Source organism: Lactuca serriola, chromosome 6, assembly GCF_051521515.1.
Source record: "Lactuca serriola cultivar US96UC23 chromosome 6, Lser_US96UC23_V15, whole genome shotgun sequence".
Lineage (NCBI taxonomy): Eukaryota > Viridiplantae > Streptophyta > Magnoliopsida > Asterales > Asteraceae > Lactuca > Lactuca serriola.
The window spans coordinates 192,480,794-192,499,495 of NC_136413.1; the positions used below are offsets into that span (position 1 = coordinate 192,480,794).

The 18,702-nt window shown below is 34.9% G+C and overlaps 1 protein-coding gene and 1 pseudogene across 1 annotated transcript; one reads left to right on the plus strand and one right to left on the minus strand.

The window, feature by feature from the left end:
- The first annotated feature begins 1,725 nt into the window (after positions 1-1,725).
- Positions 1,726-3,921, plus strand: LOC145057660 (pentatricopeptide repeat-containing protein At3g26782, mitochondrial pseudogene; annotated as a pseudogene).
- Positions 3,922-12,845: 8,924 nt separating this feature from the next.
- LOC145057661 (nucleobase-ascorbate transporter 3-like) lies at positions 12,846-17,827 on the minus strand. The gene is made up of 14 exons (XM_079005530.1): positions 17,477-17,827; positions 16,679-16,776; positions 16,364-16,540; positions 15,808-15,908; positions 15,634-15,709; positions 15,482-15,541; positions 15,167-15,351; positions 14,464-14,560; positions 14,268-14,354; positions 14,118-14,176; positions 13,930-14,021; positions 13,746-13,823; positions 13,291-13,454; positions 12,846-13,164 (listed from the first exon to the last, which is right to left on the minus strand). Exons 1-14 carry the CDS (start codon positions 17,655-17,657, stop codon positions 12,946-12,948), a joined length of 1,674 nt encoding a protein of 557 aa, XP_078861656.1. The 5' UTR covers positions 17,658-17,827; the 3' UTR covers positions 12,846-12,945.
- Between the last annotated feature and the right edge of the window lie 875 nt (positions 17,828-18,702).

The following is an 18,702-nucleotide window of genomic DNA, read 5'->3' on the forward strand; positions in this document are numbered from 1 at the left end:
ATCCCAAGAGTTAGAGAGGGACTAACATGATTTTTTTTAGAGATGCTTATTACATGTAGGCGGGGAGTAGACTGTTCGAGGGGTATTCGGTTTCCTTGCTTGCTTACGAGGTAAGTCTTTTCAATATACTTACTTGAGCGGTAATGCTGAGTGACCAGAGGGTCTTATTTGAGTTATCGACCGGAGGATCCTATGTGCTTATTTGATTTATGTGATATTATGCATTTTGTCTTTCTGATATATGCTATATTATTATGTGCATTTTGAGATCGGACCGGAGGATCCAACCCGAGCTGTGAGACCGGAGGGTCCTCTCTGAAATACAGGACTAGAGAGTCCAACCCGAATTGTGAGATCGAAGGATCCTCACTGAGACACATGACCGGAGGGTCCACATCGAGCCGTGAGATCGAAGGGACCTCATCGAGATGCATAACCGGAGGGTCCATGCCGACTTATAGTCATGAGAGGCTTATTATTTGTGTATGTTATATTTTGGGAAACTCACTAAGCTTTGTGTTTACCGTGTTATGTGATATGTGTTTCAGGTACTTCTTAGGATCGTAGGAAGGCGTCAGCTTGATTGTACATACTTGTTCGAGACTGTGTTGAGGATTCTAGGACAATAATATTGATTTTGTGGATTTGTGTTAACATTGAGACAATTGTGGGTTTTGAGAATTATAATATGAGTTTTTACGTGTTTTAAAAATAAAAAATTTGGTTTGAAAATTTAGAGCGTTACATATTACACATTTGACCTATAAACTTATATATTAATATTAAATTTAACCAACGAACTATATTGTTTCTAAAACATCAATTTCTTCCAAGTCCTCTTACGTTTTTTTTTTCCAAAGATCCTCCATATTCCACAATGTTTTTTTCTCAATACGTTGAAAACTACTTTTTTTATATAAAACTGGGTTTTCTATAACTTCTAATATATTTTTCAATAAAGTTACGTTTCTGACAATATTTTTACAACTTAGTTTTTATAATGTTTTTTTAAAACGAATATGTAAAAAATGAGTTTTTACAGTCTTACATGCATGGCAACAAATAAGTAAAAAAATGTTAGAAAACGGATTTATGAAAACAAATTTTTGAAAAGAAAAACATGAATTTGTAAAATGAAAAAAAAAAAAAAAAAAAGCTTTTAATGCATAAAAACAAATATGTAAGAGTAAACAGGTGAACCACAAAGTTATATAAATTATAAAAAATGTGTACAGAAAATAGTTTATTTATTTATTAGCTAAATTTGATATTAATATATAAAAAAATCTCTCTATTCTAATAAAAAAATAGTTTCATTTTTTTTTTTGTCATGTATCGTCCTATTAAGCATCTTAATTAATATCATATCATTTATCAATCTATTGATTCTTAATTTTAAGTTTTAAATTTTAAATTTCTTATTCTAATTACATTAAATTGATAACATTAGAATAAAAATTAAAATAAAATTAATACAGATTATTAGATGATATAATTTCATGTATTTATTTAAATCAACAATTATAATTTTATATATACTTAAAAAATATATTTTAATTAATAATTTATTTAAAATAATTAATTAATAATTTTAAATTTTTATTATGTTTGTAACATATATAAACTTAAACTAGTTCACTTACATTGAAATTGTGAAGAAACCTTTAATTACCTCATTACCAGACATAATGATAAATTTTTGAACGCTTAGATAAATTAGTGGTGAAATGTATTAAAAAAAATAACCAAATATAAACCGTTCACGTTACCAGTTTTGCACACTGGATGACTGGAAGTTGGCTCCATGAAGAATGTTTCGCCGGGGGTTAAACATCTGTAAGAACAACAATGGATTTGAAATTGAAAGTCATTACGATAGAATTCTTCATTCCTGTACCAGTTTAGCTTTCCTGTCACAGATCCACTCCATTCTTACAACCACCGGCATTATCAAGCATAGTGTTCACTTGAATGCTCGGGTCATCATCAAATATTCCGGCTTCTTGCATCTTCAAAGTGCTAGGTTCGTGTTTAACGCCACCGATCATGAATCCAGTTCGTTCTTATGGAACACGATGCTCCGTGCCTATGCAAACAGTGGTTTCTGCTCAGAGGCATTGGAGTTCTATTCGCTTATGCGCAAAACTGGCATTCGACCCAATAATTACACATTCCCATTTGCTCTCAAATCGTGCGCTGCTAATTTGCTTCCTACCTATGGAAAATTACTTCATTCTGAAATAATTAGAACTGGATTCGGTTCAGATATCTATGTTGAGGCCGCTCTAATTGACATGTACGCTGGATGTGACTTCATCCAAGATGGTCGCAAGGTGTTCGATAAAATGTCAGAGAGAGACCTTGTGTGCTGGACCTCAATGATCACAGCTTATGAACAATCCGAGCACGCTGAGACTGCGTTGTATCTCCTTCATCAAATGCAACAAGAAGGTTTTTGTTTAGATTGGGTTACAGCTGTGACAGTTGCCTCTGCTATTGGCCAATTAGGAGATGCCAAGAGAGCTCAATCTGTTCATGGGTATGCCATTCGTCATGCATTTTTCCAAGATTTACCTGTTGTTAATTCAATTCTATCAATGTATGCCAAATGTGGGGAAGTTGAAAAAGCAGAAATGATCTTTCACCAAACAAAACAAAGAAACACCATAACTTGGAACTCTATGCTTACTTGTTATTCCCAAAATGGACAAGCTAGTGAAGCTTTGGCTCTTTTTGAACAAATGAAGATATCTGATGTCAATCCTAATCAGGTGACAGCATTAATAGTTGTTTCATCATGTTCTTATCTAGGTTCACAACAACTTGCAACCAAAATCCATGATTTCATCATACAAAACAAAATAGAAACAAACCTAACTTTATGGAACGCGATAATGGACATGTATGCAAAATGTGCAGATTTGGACACTGCTTTAAGAATGTTCCAAGAAGTACCCTTGAGCCACTTAGATGTTACATCTTGGAACACTTTAATCTCAGGGTATGGCATGCATGGGTATGGAAAAGAAGCCCTCAAACTCTTCAACAAGATGATAAGTCATGGCTTTCAACCAAACCATGTCACCTTCACCTCCATTCTTTCTGCTTGTAGCCACTCAGGTCTTGTTGAAGAAGGAAGAAATTGTTTCTCAGAAATGGAAAAATTCTGTGTTAAAAAAGAGCCAAAACATTTTGCTTGTATGGTTGATATGCTTGGGAGAGGTGGATTTCTAGATGAAGCTTATGAATTGATAAAGAATATGTCATCAGAACCAAATGATGAAGTATGGGGAGCTTTGCTTTTGGCTTGTAAAATTTACGGAAATGCCACTTTAGGGAAAGTTGCAGCTGATAATCTTTTCAACCTTGAACCACAACATACTGGATATTATGTACTAATGTCAAACATCTATGCAACTTCAAGAAACTGGCAAGAAGTTGGAAGATTGAGACAAGATATGAAAAATAAAGGATTAAGAAAACCTGCGGGAGTTAGTTTGATTGAGTTTGATAACAAGTTGCATGGTTTTCACACTGGGGAGGAGTTTAATTCTTTTACAAGAGAGATTTATGAGAAGGTGGAAAGAATGGTGGTTGATATAAAGATGGTAGGTTATGTTCCTGATTTGTCATGTGTATTTCATGATGTAGAAGAGGAAGACAAGCATGGTATGTTAAGTTATCATGGTGAGAAGTTAGCTTTGGCTTTTGGGCTTATGAATGTTAGTGATACAGGATTGGCTATTCGCATAACTAAGAATCTTAGAGTTTGTAGTGATTGCCATTTGGCTTTTAAATTGGTGTCTCGTGTATATGGAAGGAAAATTATTGTGAGAGATGTGAATCGTTTCCATCATTTTGAAGATGGTTTTTGTTCATGCAATGATTACTGGTAATGAAGGAATATATGGTATGCATCCAGCAATTGAACACAATCTGCATTAATTATTCAAATGCCAAATACAACACTCACAACTTACATACAGCCAATCAATGCCTCCAACCATTCCTGAGAAACCATGTGATGCTTTATATGACACAAACAATTGTTCAATATCATTTCTCGTAGGTCTCCACAAATTTTTTTTTTTTCGTAAAGCTTGATAACATATTCACAAAACAAATAGATACATGAGTGTTGTTCTCTCAAACATCTTATTCATTTGTTGCGTCAGTATGTGAAAATCTGAATTGCAACCAAACACTTTTGTATCATAGACTCATAGTAAACTCTTGTGTACCTTTAGCATCACATTTCAATTTAAAGATTTTGTAATTCTCTTCCAATCATAGCTATATGTACAAATAGTTGTGTGCTCAAATGGAAATGTCGTTTGAATGGCATATGATCGTACAAACAATCATCGACAAAGTAATTACATACCGAAAATTCATATGCAGCTACACGATCTCTGCTTATTATAGTTCTAGTATTGACATCCAAATTTTCTTCCACTTGATCGAGAAAATGGTGCATGCCATTTGAACAAATATGGTGACAAACATATCATCCACCAATGAAGATGAAGACGAAAAAAAATCCATCTTTCAGTTGTTTTGTAGAATGTTTGTGAGAATGAAAGAGTGAAATGTTTGTGTGAAAAGTTTATAAAATGTAAGGGTGTTTAAAAGGCTAATTTGGAAGTAAAAAAGTTAACTAAATACATTTATTTGCCAACTTTTGATGTTTTGAAGGTTATGGGTATGATATTGTGTGGATGGGGCCACACCAACAAGACATCATATCGGTTAGGAGAAGTAGTGAAAAGATATTTACCTCATCATCACGCCATGGGTATGGTGTGTATACCGAATAAGTCCTAGGGCAGAGCAGTAGGGGGTATGATGAAGATATGATAAGGAGGAGAGAATGGAGTAAGAACCCAAAACTATGTACATTTTCATAACCAATGGCGAATCCAAAATTAAATGCAACTATGTACATTTTCATAAAAAATATATAACAACATAAAATTCTAAAAAAAAAAAATAGGTTTTTCAATACGAAATGTCAATTGGGGCAATTTTGGGCGTGTTCGGCAAAATTAGCTGGTAGCGGGTAGCTTGTATCGTTTTGTTAAACGCTACACAAAGTAACATTTGGATTTGGAGCGTTTTGTTTAAACTAAACGCTAGAAGCTTGTAGTGCCGAACGAGACTTTCTGTTCGAAACGGAGCGTTTTGTCAAACGTTAGAAGTTAGAAGCTTTCAAACGCTCTGTGTCGAACACGCCATTTATGTATAAGTGAGTGTTAAGGAGGATGTTTTTAGTGAAAATATGATTTTTGAAAAACTTAGTAGTAATAAATATGGTGGGACCTATTTCTAAGAGCATCTCCAACTCACTCTTATTCTCCATTTTTCCCCCATTTCTTCCCCGATTTTTCTCCAACTCTCCCCCATTTATTCCCCTATTTTGGGGGATATGAATAGTATTACACCAAATATGGTGTTATACTATTCATTTCTCCCAAAATGGGGATGAACTTTGCGTTGTCGGTTTTAGTCCATCTGTCATATATTTATATATTTTTAGTTCATTTTTACCTACTAATTATAATTTAAATATAATATTTAATACTTATAATATTTTGTTATATATTAAATTATATTAATTAATTATAAATATAAAGTTTGTTTTTTGTTCATGAAATTCATATAAAAATTTAAATACATATTGACATTTTAAAAAACAATAACGTATTTTACAAAAACTTATAATTAAAATATATATTACAAACACGATAACATATGCTATTAAACATGTAGTTAACCTATATATTATAATAATAATCTAATAAAAACCAACAAGTGACAATACTATTATTTATTTATTTAATATTTATTTAAAAATGTGTATGTGTAATATTTTTATAAATGCATGTATAATATTTATTTATAAATTATTATAAATATAATCTTTTGTATTTAATATTAATGTAATGAAAAAAATATAGATTATATATTTGTTAAAACTAAATTAGTAGAGAGGTGTGTTTGACAATCTATGTAAGTTGGAATAATGGAATATACTAGGAATATACTTTTTGGGGGTAAAAATGGGGTAAAAAAAATAGAGTAGACACTATTTGCCCTATTTTTACTTCATTTTTTAGGGAAAAAATAGAGATTGGTTGGAGATGGTCTAAATGGGGTCCATGCACCCCACTTAAAGGGACTACATTTGCCATAACCTCAACTCTGTGATTGTATGTGACTTATGGAGGCTACTAAGACCTTCAGGTATACTCTCAACGAGAGTATCTGTGGTCCATGTGGCCACGAGAAAAACTCGTGCACACCACCCCGACTAATTGTGGTCGGGCGTGGTCGTGATCCTTCGTTTTCCCGACGACGAATTCAAACGGAGAAGGTGATTGGTGCTTGCTTTTATCGACTGTTGAACGGCTATTTTGCTTTTTGTTTTTTTCAAACTCAATTCAATACACATAAATAAACCTTTTATTCTCACAAAAACTTACACCTTCATTCTAACCTTCAATCTCTAAAACCACAAAACACAAACACATGGATTCCACAAAACACATGGAATTTTTAAAAACTTCTGACTCGGATGACGACGTAGAATTCGTCGAGACATTCTTCAACGTTGTGCAACACATTCACGACAAAGAAAGTTCGAATGCTACTCGTACAAGGGCGGTCGTCAATCGTGATCGTCAAGCCGCACACGACTTATTGGTACGTGATTATTTTGCCGATAATTGTCTTTATAATGATGACTCGTTCGAACGTCGTTTCCGTCTAAATAAGGCTATATTTTTACGTATTAGTAATGTTTTAGAATCTCGTTATGATTTTTTTTTTAAAACTCGACGCTAGAGGAAGAATGAGTTTTAATAGTATACAAAAATGTGCGGCTACTCTTAGGTATTTGAGATACGGTATAGCATTTGATGCATTTGACGAATACTTGAAAGTATCCGAGAGGACCAAAGTTGAATGTGTAGATTGGTTTTTTGCATGTGTGTATGAGGTTTTTCACGAAGAATATTTGCGCAAACCTACTCAACGTGATATTTAGAGATTATATTCGGCTCATGAATAGAGGCATGGATTTCCAGGTATGCTTGGCAGTCTAGATTGTACACATGTGGCTTGGGAAAAATGTCCAAATGCATGGCGTGGTCAGTTCACTCGAGGAGATATAGGTGAACCTACTATCATTGTGACAACCCAAGGTTTATTCCGTTACATTACCCCGTTACAGTTAACGGAATATTCCATTTTATAAAAGTTCCGTTAATTTGAGGTCGTAAAATAAATAAACGTTTTTATTTATTTATATTCTATGTCGTTATTCGTCGAAAAAAAATAAAGTAAAAGCGTAATTTACATTTCCATATTATTTTGGAGAAAGCTAATTTTATTACGACCACTAAATCGGGTGCGACCAAAAGCCCCGTTTAACGGCAGTATCGGGTAGAATCCCACTGAGCTCCAACTCCAACCCATATAAGGGGGAATGGACTTCATTCCACCCCTTTTACACTCTCTCTCTCTATACTCTCTCTCATAAAGCCCGATTTCGTCTCAAATCCGCAACCAAACGCTTCCAAATCGTAAGTCTCTTTACCCTAACCTATTCTAAACATCATGACTTGTGATTATACCCCAAAAATCGGACTTAGAGGCTGTTGAAAAGGATTTTACGGCCTAAGAGCCTCCTTAGGCCGTAAACCCCTAAAAAGAGGCCAAAATGACCCAAATTTGTCCCTAAAAGCTTGGAAACTAATTGAGGATTTAGCCTAGGAGTGTTTACACCTCAAAACGATCATTTTTGGGACATAAAAGAGGGTTTACGGCCCAAGCACATGCTTAGGCCATAAACACCCTCTAAGCTTGTTAAATCATGTCCAAAACACTCCCAAACCACCCTTAGGCTTAAGACATAAATTAGGGGCTTGCTATTTCGGGTTTAGAACAATTAAACACAATGAAATGAGGGGTAAAAAGGATTTTACGGCCCAAGCACATGCTTAGGCCGTAAACACCTCCAAACCATGTCAAATGGTAGTTTTAATCCCCCCAAATGGCCTTATACTTCATTATAAATTACTAGGATTGAAACTAGGGCTTTAAACTTTCATAAAATCAAGGGGTAGGAGTTCACGGCCGTGAACTCCCATAGGGGTGGTTCATGGGCCGTAAACTCCCATTTGGTCCCTTTAAATGCCTAAAATCCATTCATACCTTTTAGATTTGGACCTAGCAAAATTCCACCATTAAGATAAGGCCTTTAAACATCCTAGAACCCCCTCACCATGAGTTTACGGCCGTAAACTCATGGGGAGTTGTCCCAGGGCCATAAACACTATAAGGAGAGTTTACTCTTTGAGAGTAAACTCCATTCCTAAGCCATTCACACCCTTAAATGTTACCCGGGACACCCCAAACACTTAACCAAAGTGTTTTCCGCTCCTTAGAGTGCGTATACTTGTTTAATTAGTATTAAATGTACTAATTGTATGTGAACATATGTTATCATATGTTAAATAGGTCACTAAGTGTGTCCAAGTCTTTACTTGACACCGAGCACCCAACAGGCACCTTCGTCGGATCCACTTACACCAGGTGAGTTCATACCCCTAAATGAACCTTTTAAATGTTTTTACATGTTTTATAGGGGGGGAATACAATTTAAACATGTCATTTATCATATCAATCACATGTGATTGATAACCCGTATGCACAAGGATTTACCATACTGTTAACTGTTTTACCGAGAATGACACTGTAAATGGTTTTCTAAAAACATAGTTATTTGTTCAGCTTTTACTTATGATGTTTAATCAAAGTTTCATTTTAAACTTGTTTATGAAAGGTTTTCAAAGGATTTTTAAAGATTTTCAAACTTATTTTACAAAGGAATACCAATTCGTGATTTTCTTAATATATAAAGGTTTTCCAAAGTTTTCATCTATGTTTTTATACTTCTACTTGGTTAAGATACCACTGCGTTATTTCTGTTTAGTTAATACCTCCACTTCGTGATACACTTATACTTGAGAACGTCTCCACTTCGTGATACACTTATACTTGAGAACATCTCCACTTTGTGATACACTTATAGTTGAGAATGCCTCCACTTCGTGATACACTTATACTTGAGAACGTCTCCACTTTGTGATACACTCATACTTGAGAACGCCTCCACTTCGTGATACACTTATACTTGAGAACGTATCCACTTCATTATACGCTTATACCTGATAACACTTCCACATAGTTAGATGTATGCATGTGCTTGTATAGATACATATAAATAATGTTGGAAGGACTTAGGAAGGCTTGTTCGCCCTATTTCCTTTTCTTCGTTGAGATGTGGTCTGGTGGGATCGGATGTCCGTCCGAAGGTCGTTTGATCATTAATTATATATTATGTATGCAAGCATAGTCATATGGGTTTACATTAGTCAGTTCAGTTATGAGTCTATACCTCTAGTTCAACACTTATATTAGAAACACACTACCCACTATTTGGGATGCATCTTCGGGACACGGCCTTCTCCGTCGTCTAGTTGGTAACCAGAGTCTCCTGTAGGGAGAGCGGACATTGTGTGTATAGATCTATACAGGATTGACACCCCCGCACCCTGACTGCTAGCTACAGTCCACGGCCTACCAAGCCAAGGGGTGACAAATGTCATATTTTATAGACGCTTGCAGGGCGTCAGGTACTCTAGTGTCGGTTAGTATGGTTACGAGTATCCCAGGTTACCTTATAATTCATGGCCTTAAGGTAACGGTATTTCACCAGCAATTTACACTATATGCTGGAAACCCACTCTCAGAGTCACACTGTTTTTAGACCTTGCTAGCTGTATCTTTCATTTGATACTGTCTACGGTCTGTATTCTCTGTTTTAGACCTTACTAGCTGTATCTTTCATTTGATACTATATGGGGTCTGTATCCTCTATTTTTTTTTTTTTGACCTTGCTAGTCGTACCTTTCATTTGGTACCGTCTGGGGTCTGTGTCTCTCTTTGTTAGACTGATCCAGGCGTGTCGTTTGTTCGATACTCTCCTGGAGTCTATGATTCTTTTGCCTTAGTCAGCAGTCTTCACTGCTGAGGCATATGTTATTTTCCTGATTTCTCTTGCTTTCTTTAATAATCAAATTATGTATTTTGATAATGATAGCGATTAAGGGAAAACTACTTTTTACCACATAACTCCGTCCAGTCTTGGTAGAAGACTGCTTTTATTAAAGAAAATATAGGATTTTCTGGAAAAGACACTAATGTAATGGACACTCTAAAACTACCACTTTTATTAAAGTTATTTGGATAAAATGACACTAAATACTTATGAACTCACCAGCATTTGTAAAAATGCTGATACTCGCTTTTCAACTAACTTGTATTCTCAAGTAAGCATTAGACAGGTACATTCCCGGAGCTGTTGATGAAGATAGCTTAGTACCAAGCTGCACCTATATATTTACCTGTATTACTTTGTGGTATTGTAATGTAAACCATGTAAAATTATTACTATTAATGCAATGGTTGTTGTACTTTGATTACTATAATGCATGTGTTGTGATACTTGACATGACGTCATCCACCCCAGAACATTTCCGCCGTTCCAGTTTTGGGGTGTGACAATCATCCTAGAAGCTGTTGCATCTTAAGATTTGTGGATTTGGCATGCCTTTTTTGGAGTAGCGGGGTCTAACAACGACCTTAATGTTCTTGGCCAGTCTTCACTTTCAACGATATTTGGACTGGCAAAGCACCTGATATGATGTTCACGGTGAATGGGTACTCGTACAAATGCGGTTACTACCTTGGTGATAGGATATACCCGGATTATTCTATATTGATGAAGGCATACTCGGTTCCTCGAAGTGAAAAGGCAAAGTTGTTTACAAAAAAACAAGAATCAGCGAGAACGGATATCGAGAGGGCATTTGGAGTCCTTAAGCAAACATGGCATGTAGTGAAATATGTTACACGACTTTGGGATAAAGAAAGAATTAAACGAATGGTCCTAGCATGTATTATAATGCATAATATGATTATTGAAGATGAAGGTCGAGCGATTTGCACGTATGATCCGAACGATATTGGCATTCCAATTGAGGAGTTCGTACCCGGAACGAATGCGTTTTTAGAGCGAGTTGTTGAAATTCATAACAGTGAAACCTATTTCAATCTTCGAGAAGATGTCGCCGAACATTTGTACTAACGTAACATGAACGAAGATTAGTTTTTTTATATGTATGTTTGTTTGTTTTTTTTAATTAATGTGATGTTTTTTTCTAGATTAATTAAGGTGTTGTTTGTTTTTTTGAAAAAAAAAAATTCATAAAGTCTGCGGACCACCTCTGCAACCCTCTGCAGTAGAAGAGGTGGACCAAACGGCTGCAGAATGTAATAAAAAACATGCTTGTTTTTTTAACATCTGCATACTGCTGCAGATATTAAAAAATTAAAATAAACAGATTTTATAATCCGTAAATTTAATAATGTATGACATTTCGGCAAGAATATATGATATTTCAGCAAAAAATAATGTTATTTTAACAAAAAAATAAAGATATATTTTAGCATAAAATAATGATATTTCATCAACAAATTTTTATTATTCAATATAAAAAAAAAGGAAAAAGAATTCATGAAGAATAAACAAAAAAAAATGTGAAATAAAATTTCAACAATATATAATTAATATTTTAGCAAGAAAAAAAAAGACGTTGGAAGAGGTAGGAAGAGGCAAAACAAGTGTTGCACCAAGAAGAACACGCGTAAAGGTTTTTTAATCCGAAGACTTCTGAAAAACAAACAGCTGCGAGATGAAAAGCGTTGCGCGTGTGCTGCGTCGCACAGCAATAAGAGGTCGGAAGAAGTTTTTTCCAAAAAACAAACAGCACCTAAGTAATGTAGTTTGAAGTTGTAATTTTATTTTTATAATTAATGAAAAACAAGTTTAAAAAAATGAATGTTTTTTAATTATAAAAAATGTAATTTTATTGTATTTTTGAATTAATAATAATAATAATAATAATAATAATAATAATGTGGAGTGGTGTGTTAGTGGTAGATATTTCATGTTAGTGGTAGGAGAATGTGGTGTTGATGTAACACCCACCACATATGTGGTATGTGGTGGGTATAACGGATGGCATAAGGGTGTTGTGGTGGTGAAGCCAAACCCAAAACTAGAACATCTTACGCATGGATTTTTTACAGAAAAAACCCGAAAATCTTAAAACCAACAACCCTGAGATTTGCTACTCTTTCTTTAAATTACGCAAATTTAATCATTGTAACAAAGAAAATGATATGATCACCTCAATTGATTGGAGTTGATGCTAGTGATGATGTTTACTCGATTCTATTGGTGTATATATCAACAAACATTCAAACAACATAATAAAATTTTGCAGATTTTTAATTAGAGTTTATGTATGTGTTTATCGTTAAGTTAGAAAAGATTGATGATAATACTTTGAGTTTGTGATTAAGAATTTTATGGATATCTTTTAATGTTTAAAAAGTATATATAATTGTCACTAAAAGATATTCTTATAAAAGATTCTAACTTTAAAATATCCATTTCTTAATCATGAGTCGTTACTACTTTTCTGGGCCTTCCTTTTAGGTCGGCTGTCGGAAAGGACGATTTAACAAGATTTCACAGATAAGATATGATCTGATCCAAATGTGACCTTAATGCTTTCTTAATGGAATGGTATTGGTAGGTCCCTTATGATGTGAAAACATTATCGACCTCATATCCAAATCGCTCCTTATCTCTCTCTGCATGGCTATTGGCCCCACATTTTCAAAATATCCCATCAAACTTTTTAACACTTGGCTTTCAAAAATTAACCACCATGCATATACCCATACCCATGCAGTAATATACAACAAAACTTACGTCCACGAATGCACGTGTATAACAAAATCAATTATCAATCATAGATATCTATTAGGCATATACTCATGAATCCTTAGAGGAAAACTATAAAACTCTTCGTTTCTACTATCGCCTTTCCTGTGTTGGAAAGGGACCCACCATGGCACACCTCTGTCCTCACGTGAATCATGTGCATCCAACGTGTTGTCCAGTATTGTCCCCACTATCATTGCCACCACCGGAGGTGAAGAGAATATGGTGTTCAATATATCATTGAACTACAAAACCATCATATTCATATTCATATAAATAATAAATTAAGACTCATCTGTCTGAATAATTGTTTCTATAAATGATGTTTGAAAATATATATATACAAGAAAAAGAAGGATGAGATTGCTTACCCAAACACCATCAGAATTTACAGGTCCACGACCCGTGACAAGATCAGTGTGCATAACAAAATATTGGGGTATGGATATTCCTAAGAATAAAGATAATCCCAATATGTAGATGTTTCTCATTGAATTATTGTTTGTGAATTGAATAAATGTAACTCCAACCGCAGCTGTTGAATCAACAAGAAACTTGTTAAAGATTTGTCACTAAGGTCTGAAATCAGGCTGTATTGTGTTTGGCATATACTGGACTTTGATTGGATTGATGTTAATGAGACACCAAAAGGTGGAATATGGGCAACTCATTAAATCTGCAATTTTTTGTCCCATCCAAAAAGGTGGGATAGGGACAGCTCATGATCTCCAGTTGTGTGTGTAAAAGACATAAATGCCCTCGTCATCCAAAAAGGTAGGGTAGGTAATAAATGCAATAGAAAGTAGATTAATCAAAGGACACTCACCAACAAGACCATACAGGACACAATAAATGGCTGCAAATATTGGTAACGGGATTGATGCAAAGAATGCCCCAAATTTCCCTGAAAAAAATAAATAAATAAATAAAAACTAATTTTAGTCAAAAATCATGTGCAATGATAAGAAAGATTGTTTAGAAAAATGCTATGAAGAAGAACTAATGCAGACCGAATATGGAGAAGAAAAACATGAAAGCAGCTGAGACTTGAACTACTCTTCGACTTCCAACATGAGTTAGACCAAGAAGTCCGACATTTTCTCTGCATTTTTTTTTATTACAGAAATATATAAGTTTATAGAATAAAGAATATCTTATGGAATTAAAATGAAAATGAAAATAAGTAATGACTCATTACACAGATGCAGTAGTCCCAACTATTGAACCGAATGCCCCATCAAGTAGCTGGCCAATACCCTGGCATTATGAAAGGAAGAAAAAAAACATGTGTTAATTTCCAATTATTAGTAAATCATATAAATAAAACTCAAAAAATTAAAAAACAGACTTGAAAACCAATGCTTCGGCTAAGAACATGTGCTGGAGGGGGTGTGGCACCTGAGAAACGTGATGCGGCAATAAAAGTTCCTGTCGACTGCAAAAAAAAAAAACCAGAAAATGTCACGAAACTAGAGAAACAAAAAAAATCCAGGGTGTAAGAACTAAAAAAAGGGCAAAAAAAGAAGAGAAAAAAAAAATGAAACCTCTACAGTTGTAACAAGAACCGCCCCCATCATACCAAAAACATGACTTGCTCTAAATATAGGAGTTCCCCATTGAAATGGATACGACATTTTGATCCTATAGTTAGTTAACCAAAAACAACGCGTCAAAAAAGGCTCATCTATAAATGGTTTCATAAGGTATGCAAAATTGGACACGACAGAACAGGTTGTACTGCATTTGGCATGCGTTGGACTAGGACCGGTGTGAATGAGACAAAAATTGCAAATTTTTGTCCCACCCAAAAACGTGGGACAGGGAGTTGCTTTCGATCTCTCGTTTGTGCAAAAGACGTAAATACCCTCTTCATCTTCATCATCGAAAATAGCCATTATAGTATGTCTAGCCACGAACCATCCAGTCATGTCATGTGTACCAAACGCAGCCTAAAGCTGCGTCTGTTACACACTATATAAATTGATTGGATTGGACAGACTAGACACACTATAATGGCTATTTTCGATGATGAAGATGAAGAGGGTATTTACATCTTTTGCACAAACGAGAGATCGAAAGCAACTCCCTGTCCCACGTTTTTGGGTGGGACAAAAATTTGCAATTTTTGTCTCATTCACACCGGTCCTAGTCCAACGCATGCCAAATGCAGTACAACCTGTTCTGTTCTGTTCTGTTGTGTGCAACAAACAGGACCTAAAGAACATAAGAAGAATGCGGTATATTTACCATGGAGCAGATTCCATGAGGTATGAACGATCGGTCCGGCAACTAAGTTTGGTTTTGTTACCAACATTGTTATAGGCACCGGCTACAGTGAGTAGAGCAGCAAAAGCCCACACAAGTGCAACGCAAAAGAGTAAAGCAAATCTCTCAAGAATTGGATGAGCCCTATTATGGAGGTGCTTCATATACTATTACACAAAACCAACAATTTCCATAAAATACACACACACACACACACACACATATATATATATATATATATATATATATATATACACACACACACACACACACGATTAGAAGCTAAAGATACTATACCTGTTGAAAGACGACCAAAAATATAAGCATAGGCAGACCTATCTCCACACAATTTCCAAGCTGTAATAACATAATTTAACCACAATTATGCATTCGATTATCAAAATTAAATAATTAGAATTTGAAATATTTTCAGAATAGAGTGGTTGTACCTGAGGAAACCCCCGTCCGGATAAACCAAGACCGACTACACAAATATATGCGACAATAATAACAGGACTAAATAGCCTACAAATTATGCCGCCAAAAAAACAAAATCAATATAAAAGTAAGGAAATATAATTAAAGATAAATCTTATTGATAATAAGAGCAAGTAACACGTTACCTTGTAAAATCTCCCCACGCCCGACTAAATCCAAGAATTATATTGATGAATGAAGATACTATTAGGGATCCTTGAATAGCCCTCATAGTGTGGAGAAATCTCTATCACCCAAACCATAAACAGACACTTAAGTTGATTCAAACAAAAAATTAGGTATTCAACCTACATGTATCAGGATACATACTTGTATATATGTATGACACTGATTTTGTTATCAGACACTTAACCTAAACCTTTCTTATCAGACACACATGCATACCATTATGTATCTTGTATATATCTTGCAGCATATAGTGTGCAAGATACATAAAAGTATACAATGATGTATCAGACCTCATGGTCTGATATAATACATATATCATACCATGCATCAGGTCTGATACATTGATACTTGTATCAAGGCCTGATACATTTATACAAGTATCAGGCCTAATACATGGATACATGTATCATACGTTGATACATGTATCAAGGTGATACATGTATATATCAGGTCTGATACATAGATATATAAATGTATCAGGCCTGATACATGTATGTACATCTTTACATATACCTGATGCTCAGATGGAAAGTCTTCATCTGCAAAATCATTTATGATTGACAACACGGGTAGGAGGTAGGCAAAGGATGGTCCCATGACCGTAGGAAGTCTAGTACCGATTAAAGTTTGTAAAAGGGTATTCAATCCAGACATAAAGAGTGTAGCTTGAATTACACGAGCCTTATCACCCTATAAACCAATAAAGCAACAAACTTTAATATGAAGCAAGATCAAATTTTCAACTCGTTTATATTCATCTTGGAAATTTTTCAATCTTGATCAACTCAATTTTTGAAACTAAAAGGATAGGTATGTAAAAAGACTCACATGATTACCACCCATTTGAGGTACAAGCATGGTAGCGATCATAACAACACTTCCAAGCATCACAATATAATGTTGGAATGCCAGCAAAACAGTTTGACCTGTAAAAAAGATTGATCAAACAATTAGAAACATAAATTAATGTTAAAGTGAAGTAAAGGGGTTAATAAACTTAATTAAATAATAAGAATTATAATAAACAAAAGAGAAGTTTTAGTGGTCAAACTTAACATTCCCTCTATATAAAAGAATATAGATTAACTATATGTTAAATTCAAGATTGACATAGATTAATAACACAATTAAGAAATAATACTGTCCTATTTATAAAATTAGTAACAAGATTCTTCTAATCAAACAAGAAATCTCTAATCGAAATTAATTTGAAGTTAGAATATTAGTTGGCTTGACCTCAACTCCAGTCAAACCATATATTTCTTTTCGACTCCGACATAGAGGGAACAGGACACGTTTCTGCTCATGGTTGATGAAAAGTTTTATAATTAGTGAAAGTCGCTCGAAAAACAAAATAAAAAATTTAGATCTTTTTTCTTTATATAAAGGGCTTTACAAAAAATCCGCGAGGAATCAAATTGAATCAAAGAGTTCATATAGCAGAGGTATAAAAACAAAAACCCTCAAACAAGAATACGATAGCGATAGGGAGAGGAATCATTCCTTTCAAATCAAGACAGATTACAGCTTACAGATTACAACTTTTTTGCATAAAAAATCAATTTTTTTTATCGTTTAAACTTCAAAAATGAATAAAGATTTAAGATTCAGAAAGTAAAAACAAACCCCATGAAGGATTGGAATGGATGCAGTAGTTTAGCTGGAGAAGCTGTTCGGAGGGTGGAAAAGCAGGTCCTCTAGCAGCACCCAACGGCGGGTGGATGATGGACGGCGGAGGCGCCGCGGATGGTGGGTGATGGTGTCCGTGTCCGTGTCCGTGTCCATGCCCGTGCCCGTTTTCCACCATAATCAACTCCTTTGATCAAATTTCCGGCAACCGAAATTCTTGAAAGGCGAAAATGAATGGATGACTTAATTAAGCGTCTGGTTTGAAGGTAGAATCTGGTGTAAAATCAACTCCATTTATTTGCAGAAAACGATGGGAGGGTGTCTGGTTTCGAGGGCCGCAACGCATTACACACAGGATGACCCCACAACCCCACTTCTCGATGGAGTTCTTTCGCTTTCTACAGGTAAATCCTTTTCTCTTTCCTATGGTAATAATTTTATAATGGTTTGTACCTTGTGAAGATAATTTTGTATATTCTCTATATTTGTTTTTCTAGCTTGGAATAGGACCCAGTCGTTCGATAAACATGTTTGACTCAGACGTATCCTCTTGTTTATACATTGTATAAACAATGATAAATAGCAACATAGTTGTGTTAATAATGATCTTTTATTTTTATATTATAATGTTTTGAATGACATAATCCGGCTATATCCGCAACTGACTTTCAATTCAGAAGGATTTGCATTGAGTGTAGTTTGGTGGTAATAGTAAAACCTTAGAGTAGTCGGTATTGGCCTCGACGAGACCCACGTGGCGGTCCGCGACGCCGTCGTAACGCGGGGAACACCCCCCCCCCCTAGCCGTTGCATCTCGTCGCCCGGATCTCATTGCTTTGGAAACGAGTTGTAACGTCAAAAAAGTATCCGTTGCCCCCATATTTTACCGTTATTAAACGGTCAATTTCAAAAAAAAATAAATAAATAAAAATTACTTTTTTACCATCTATATATATACATATACTTAATTTCAATTTTTATATACCTTTCTCTCATTCTCTCTATATCTTATACATATTTTTCATTAAAGTTTCAAAAAATGGAGCAAAACCCAAACACCCTCCTCCATCATCAAACCCAAACACAACCTCGTCTCTCGGACTTGCGGGGTATGAAAATTATTTCAACCTTTTGTCGTCTCAAGGTTCACCACAAATACCATACCAAGGTGCCGTTTTCAATACCGCTTCACCGCCACTGCAATTTCCCAACTCACCTTACGT

Bases quoted from the DNA above. Each gene is read 5' to 3' on its own strand.
- LOC145057661 (XM_079005530.1), bottom strand. From the start codon at position 17,657: ATGGTGGAAAACGGGCACGGGCATGGACACGGACACGGACACGGACAC. The intron at 16,541-16,678 runs GTGAGTCTTTTT...ATTGGTTTATAG, and splicing joins CTCAAATGGGTGGTAATCAT to GGTGATAAGGCTCGTGTAAT. The intron at 15,909-16,363 runs GTATATGTAAAG...TTTGGGTGATAG, and splicing joins ACTTTCCATCTGAGCATCAG to AGATTTCTCCACACTATGAG.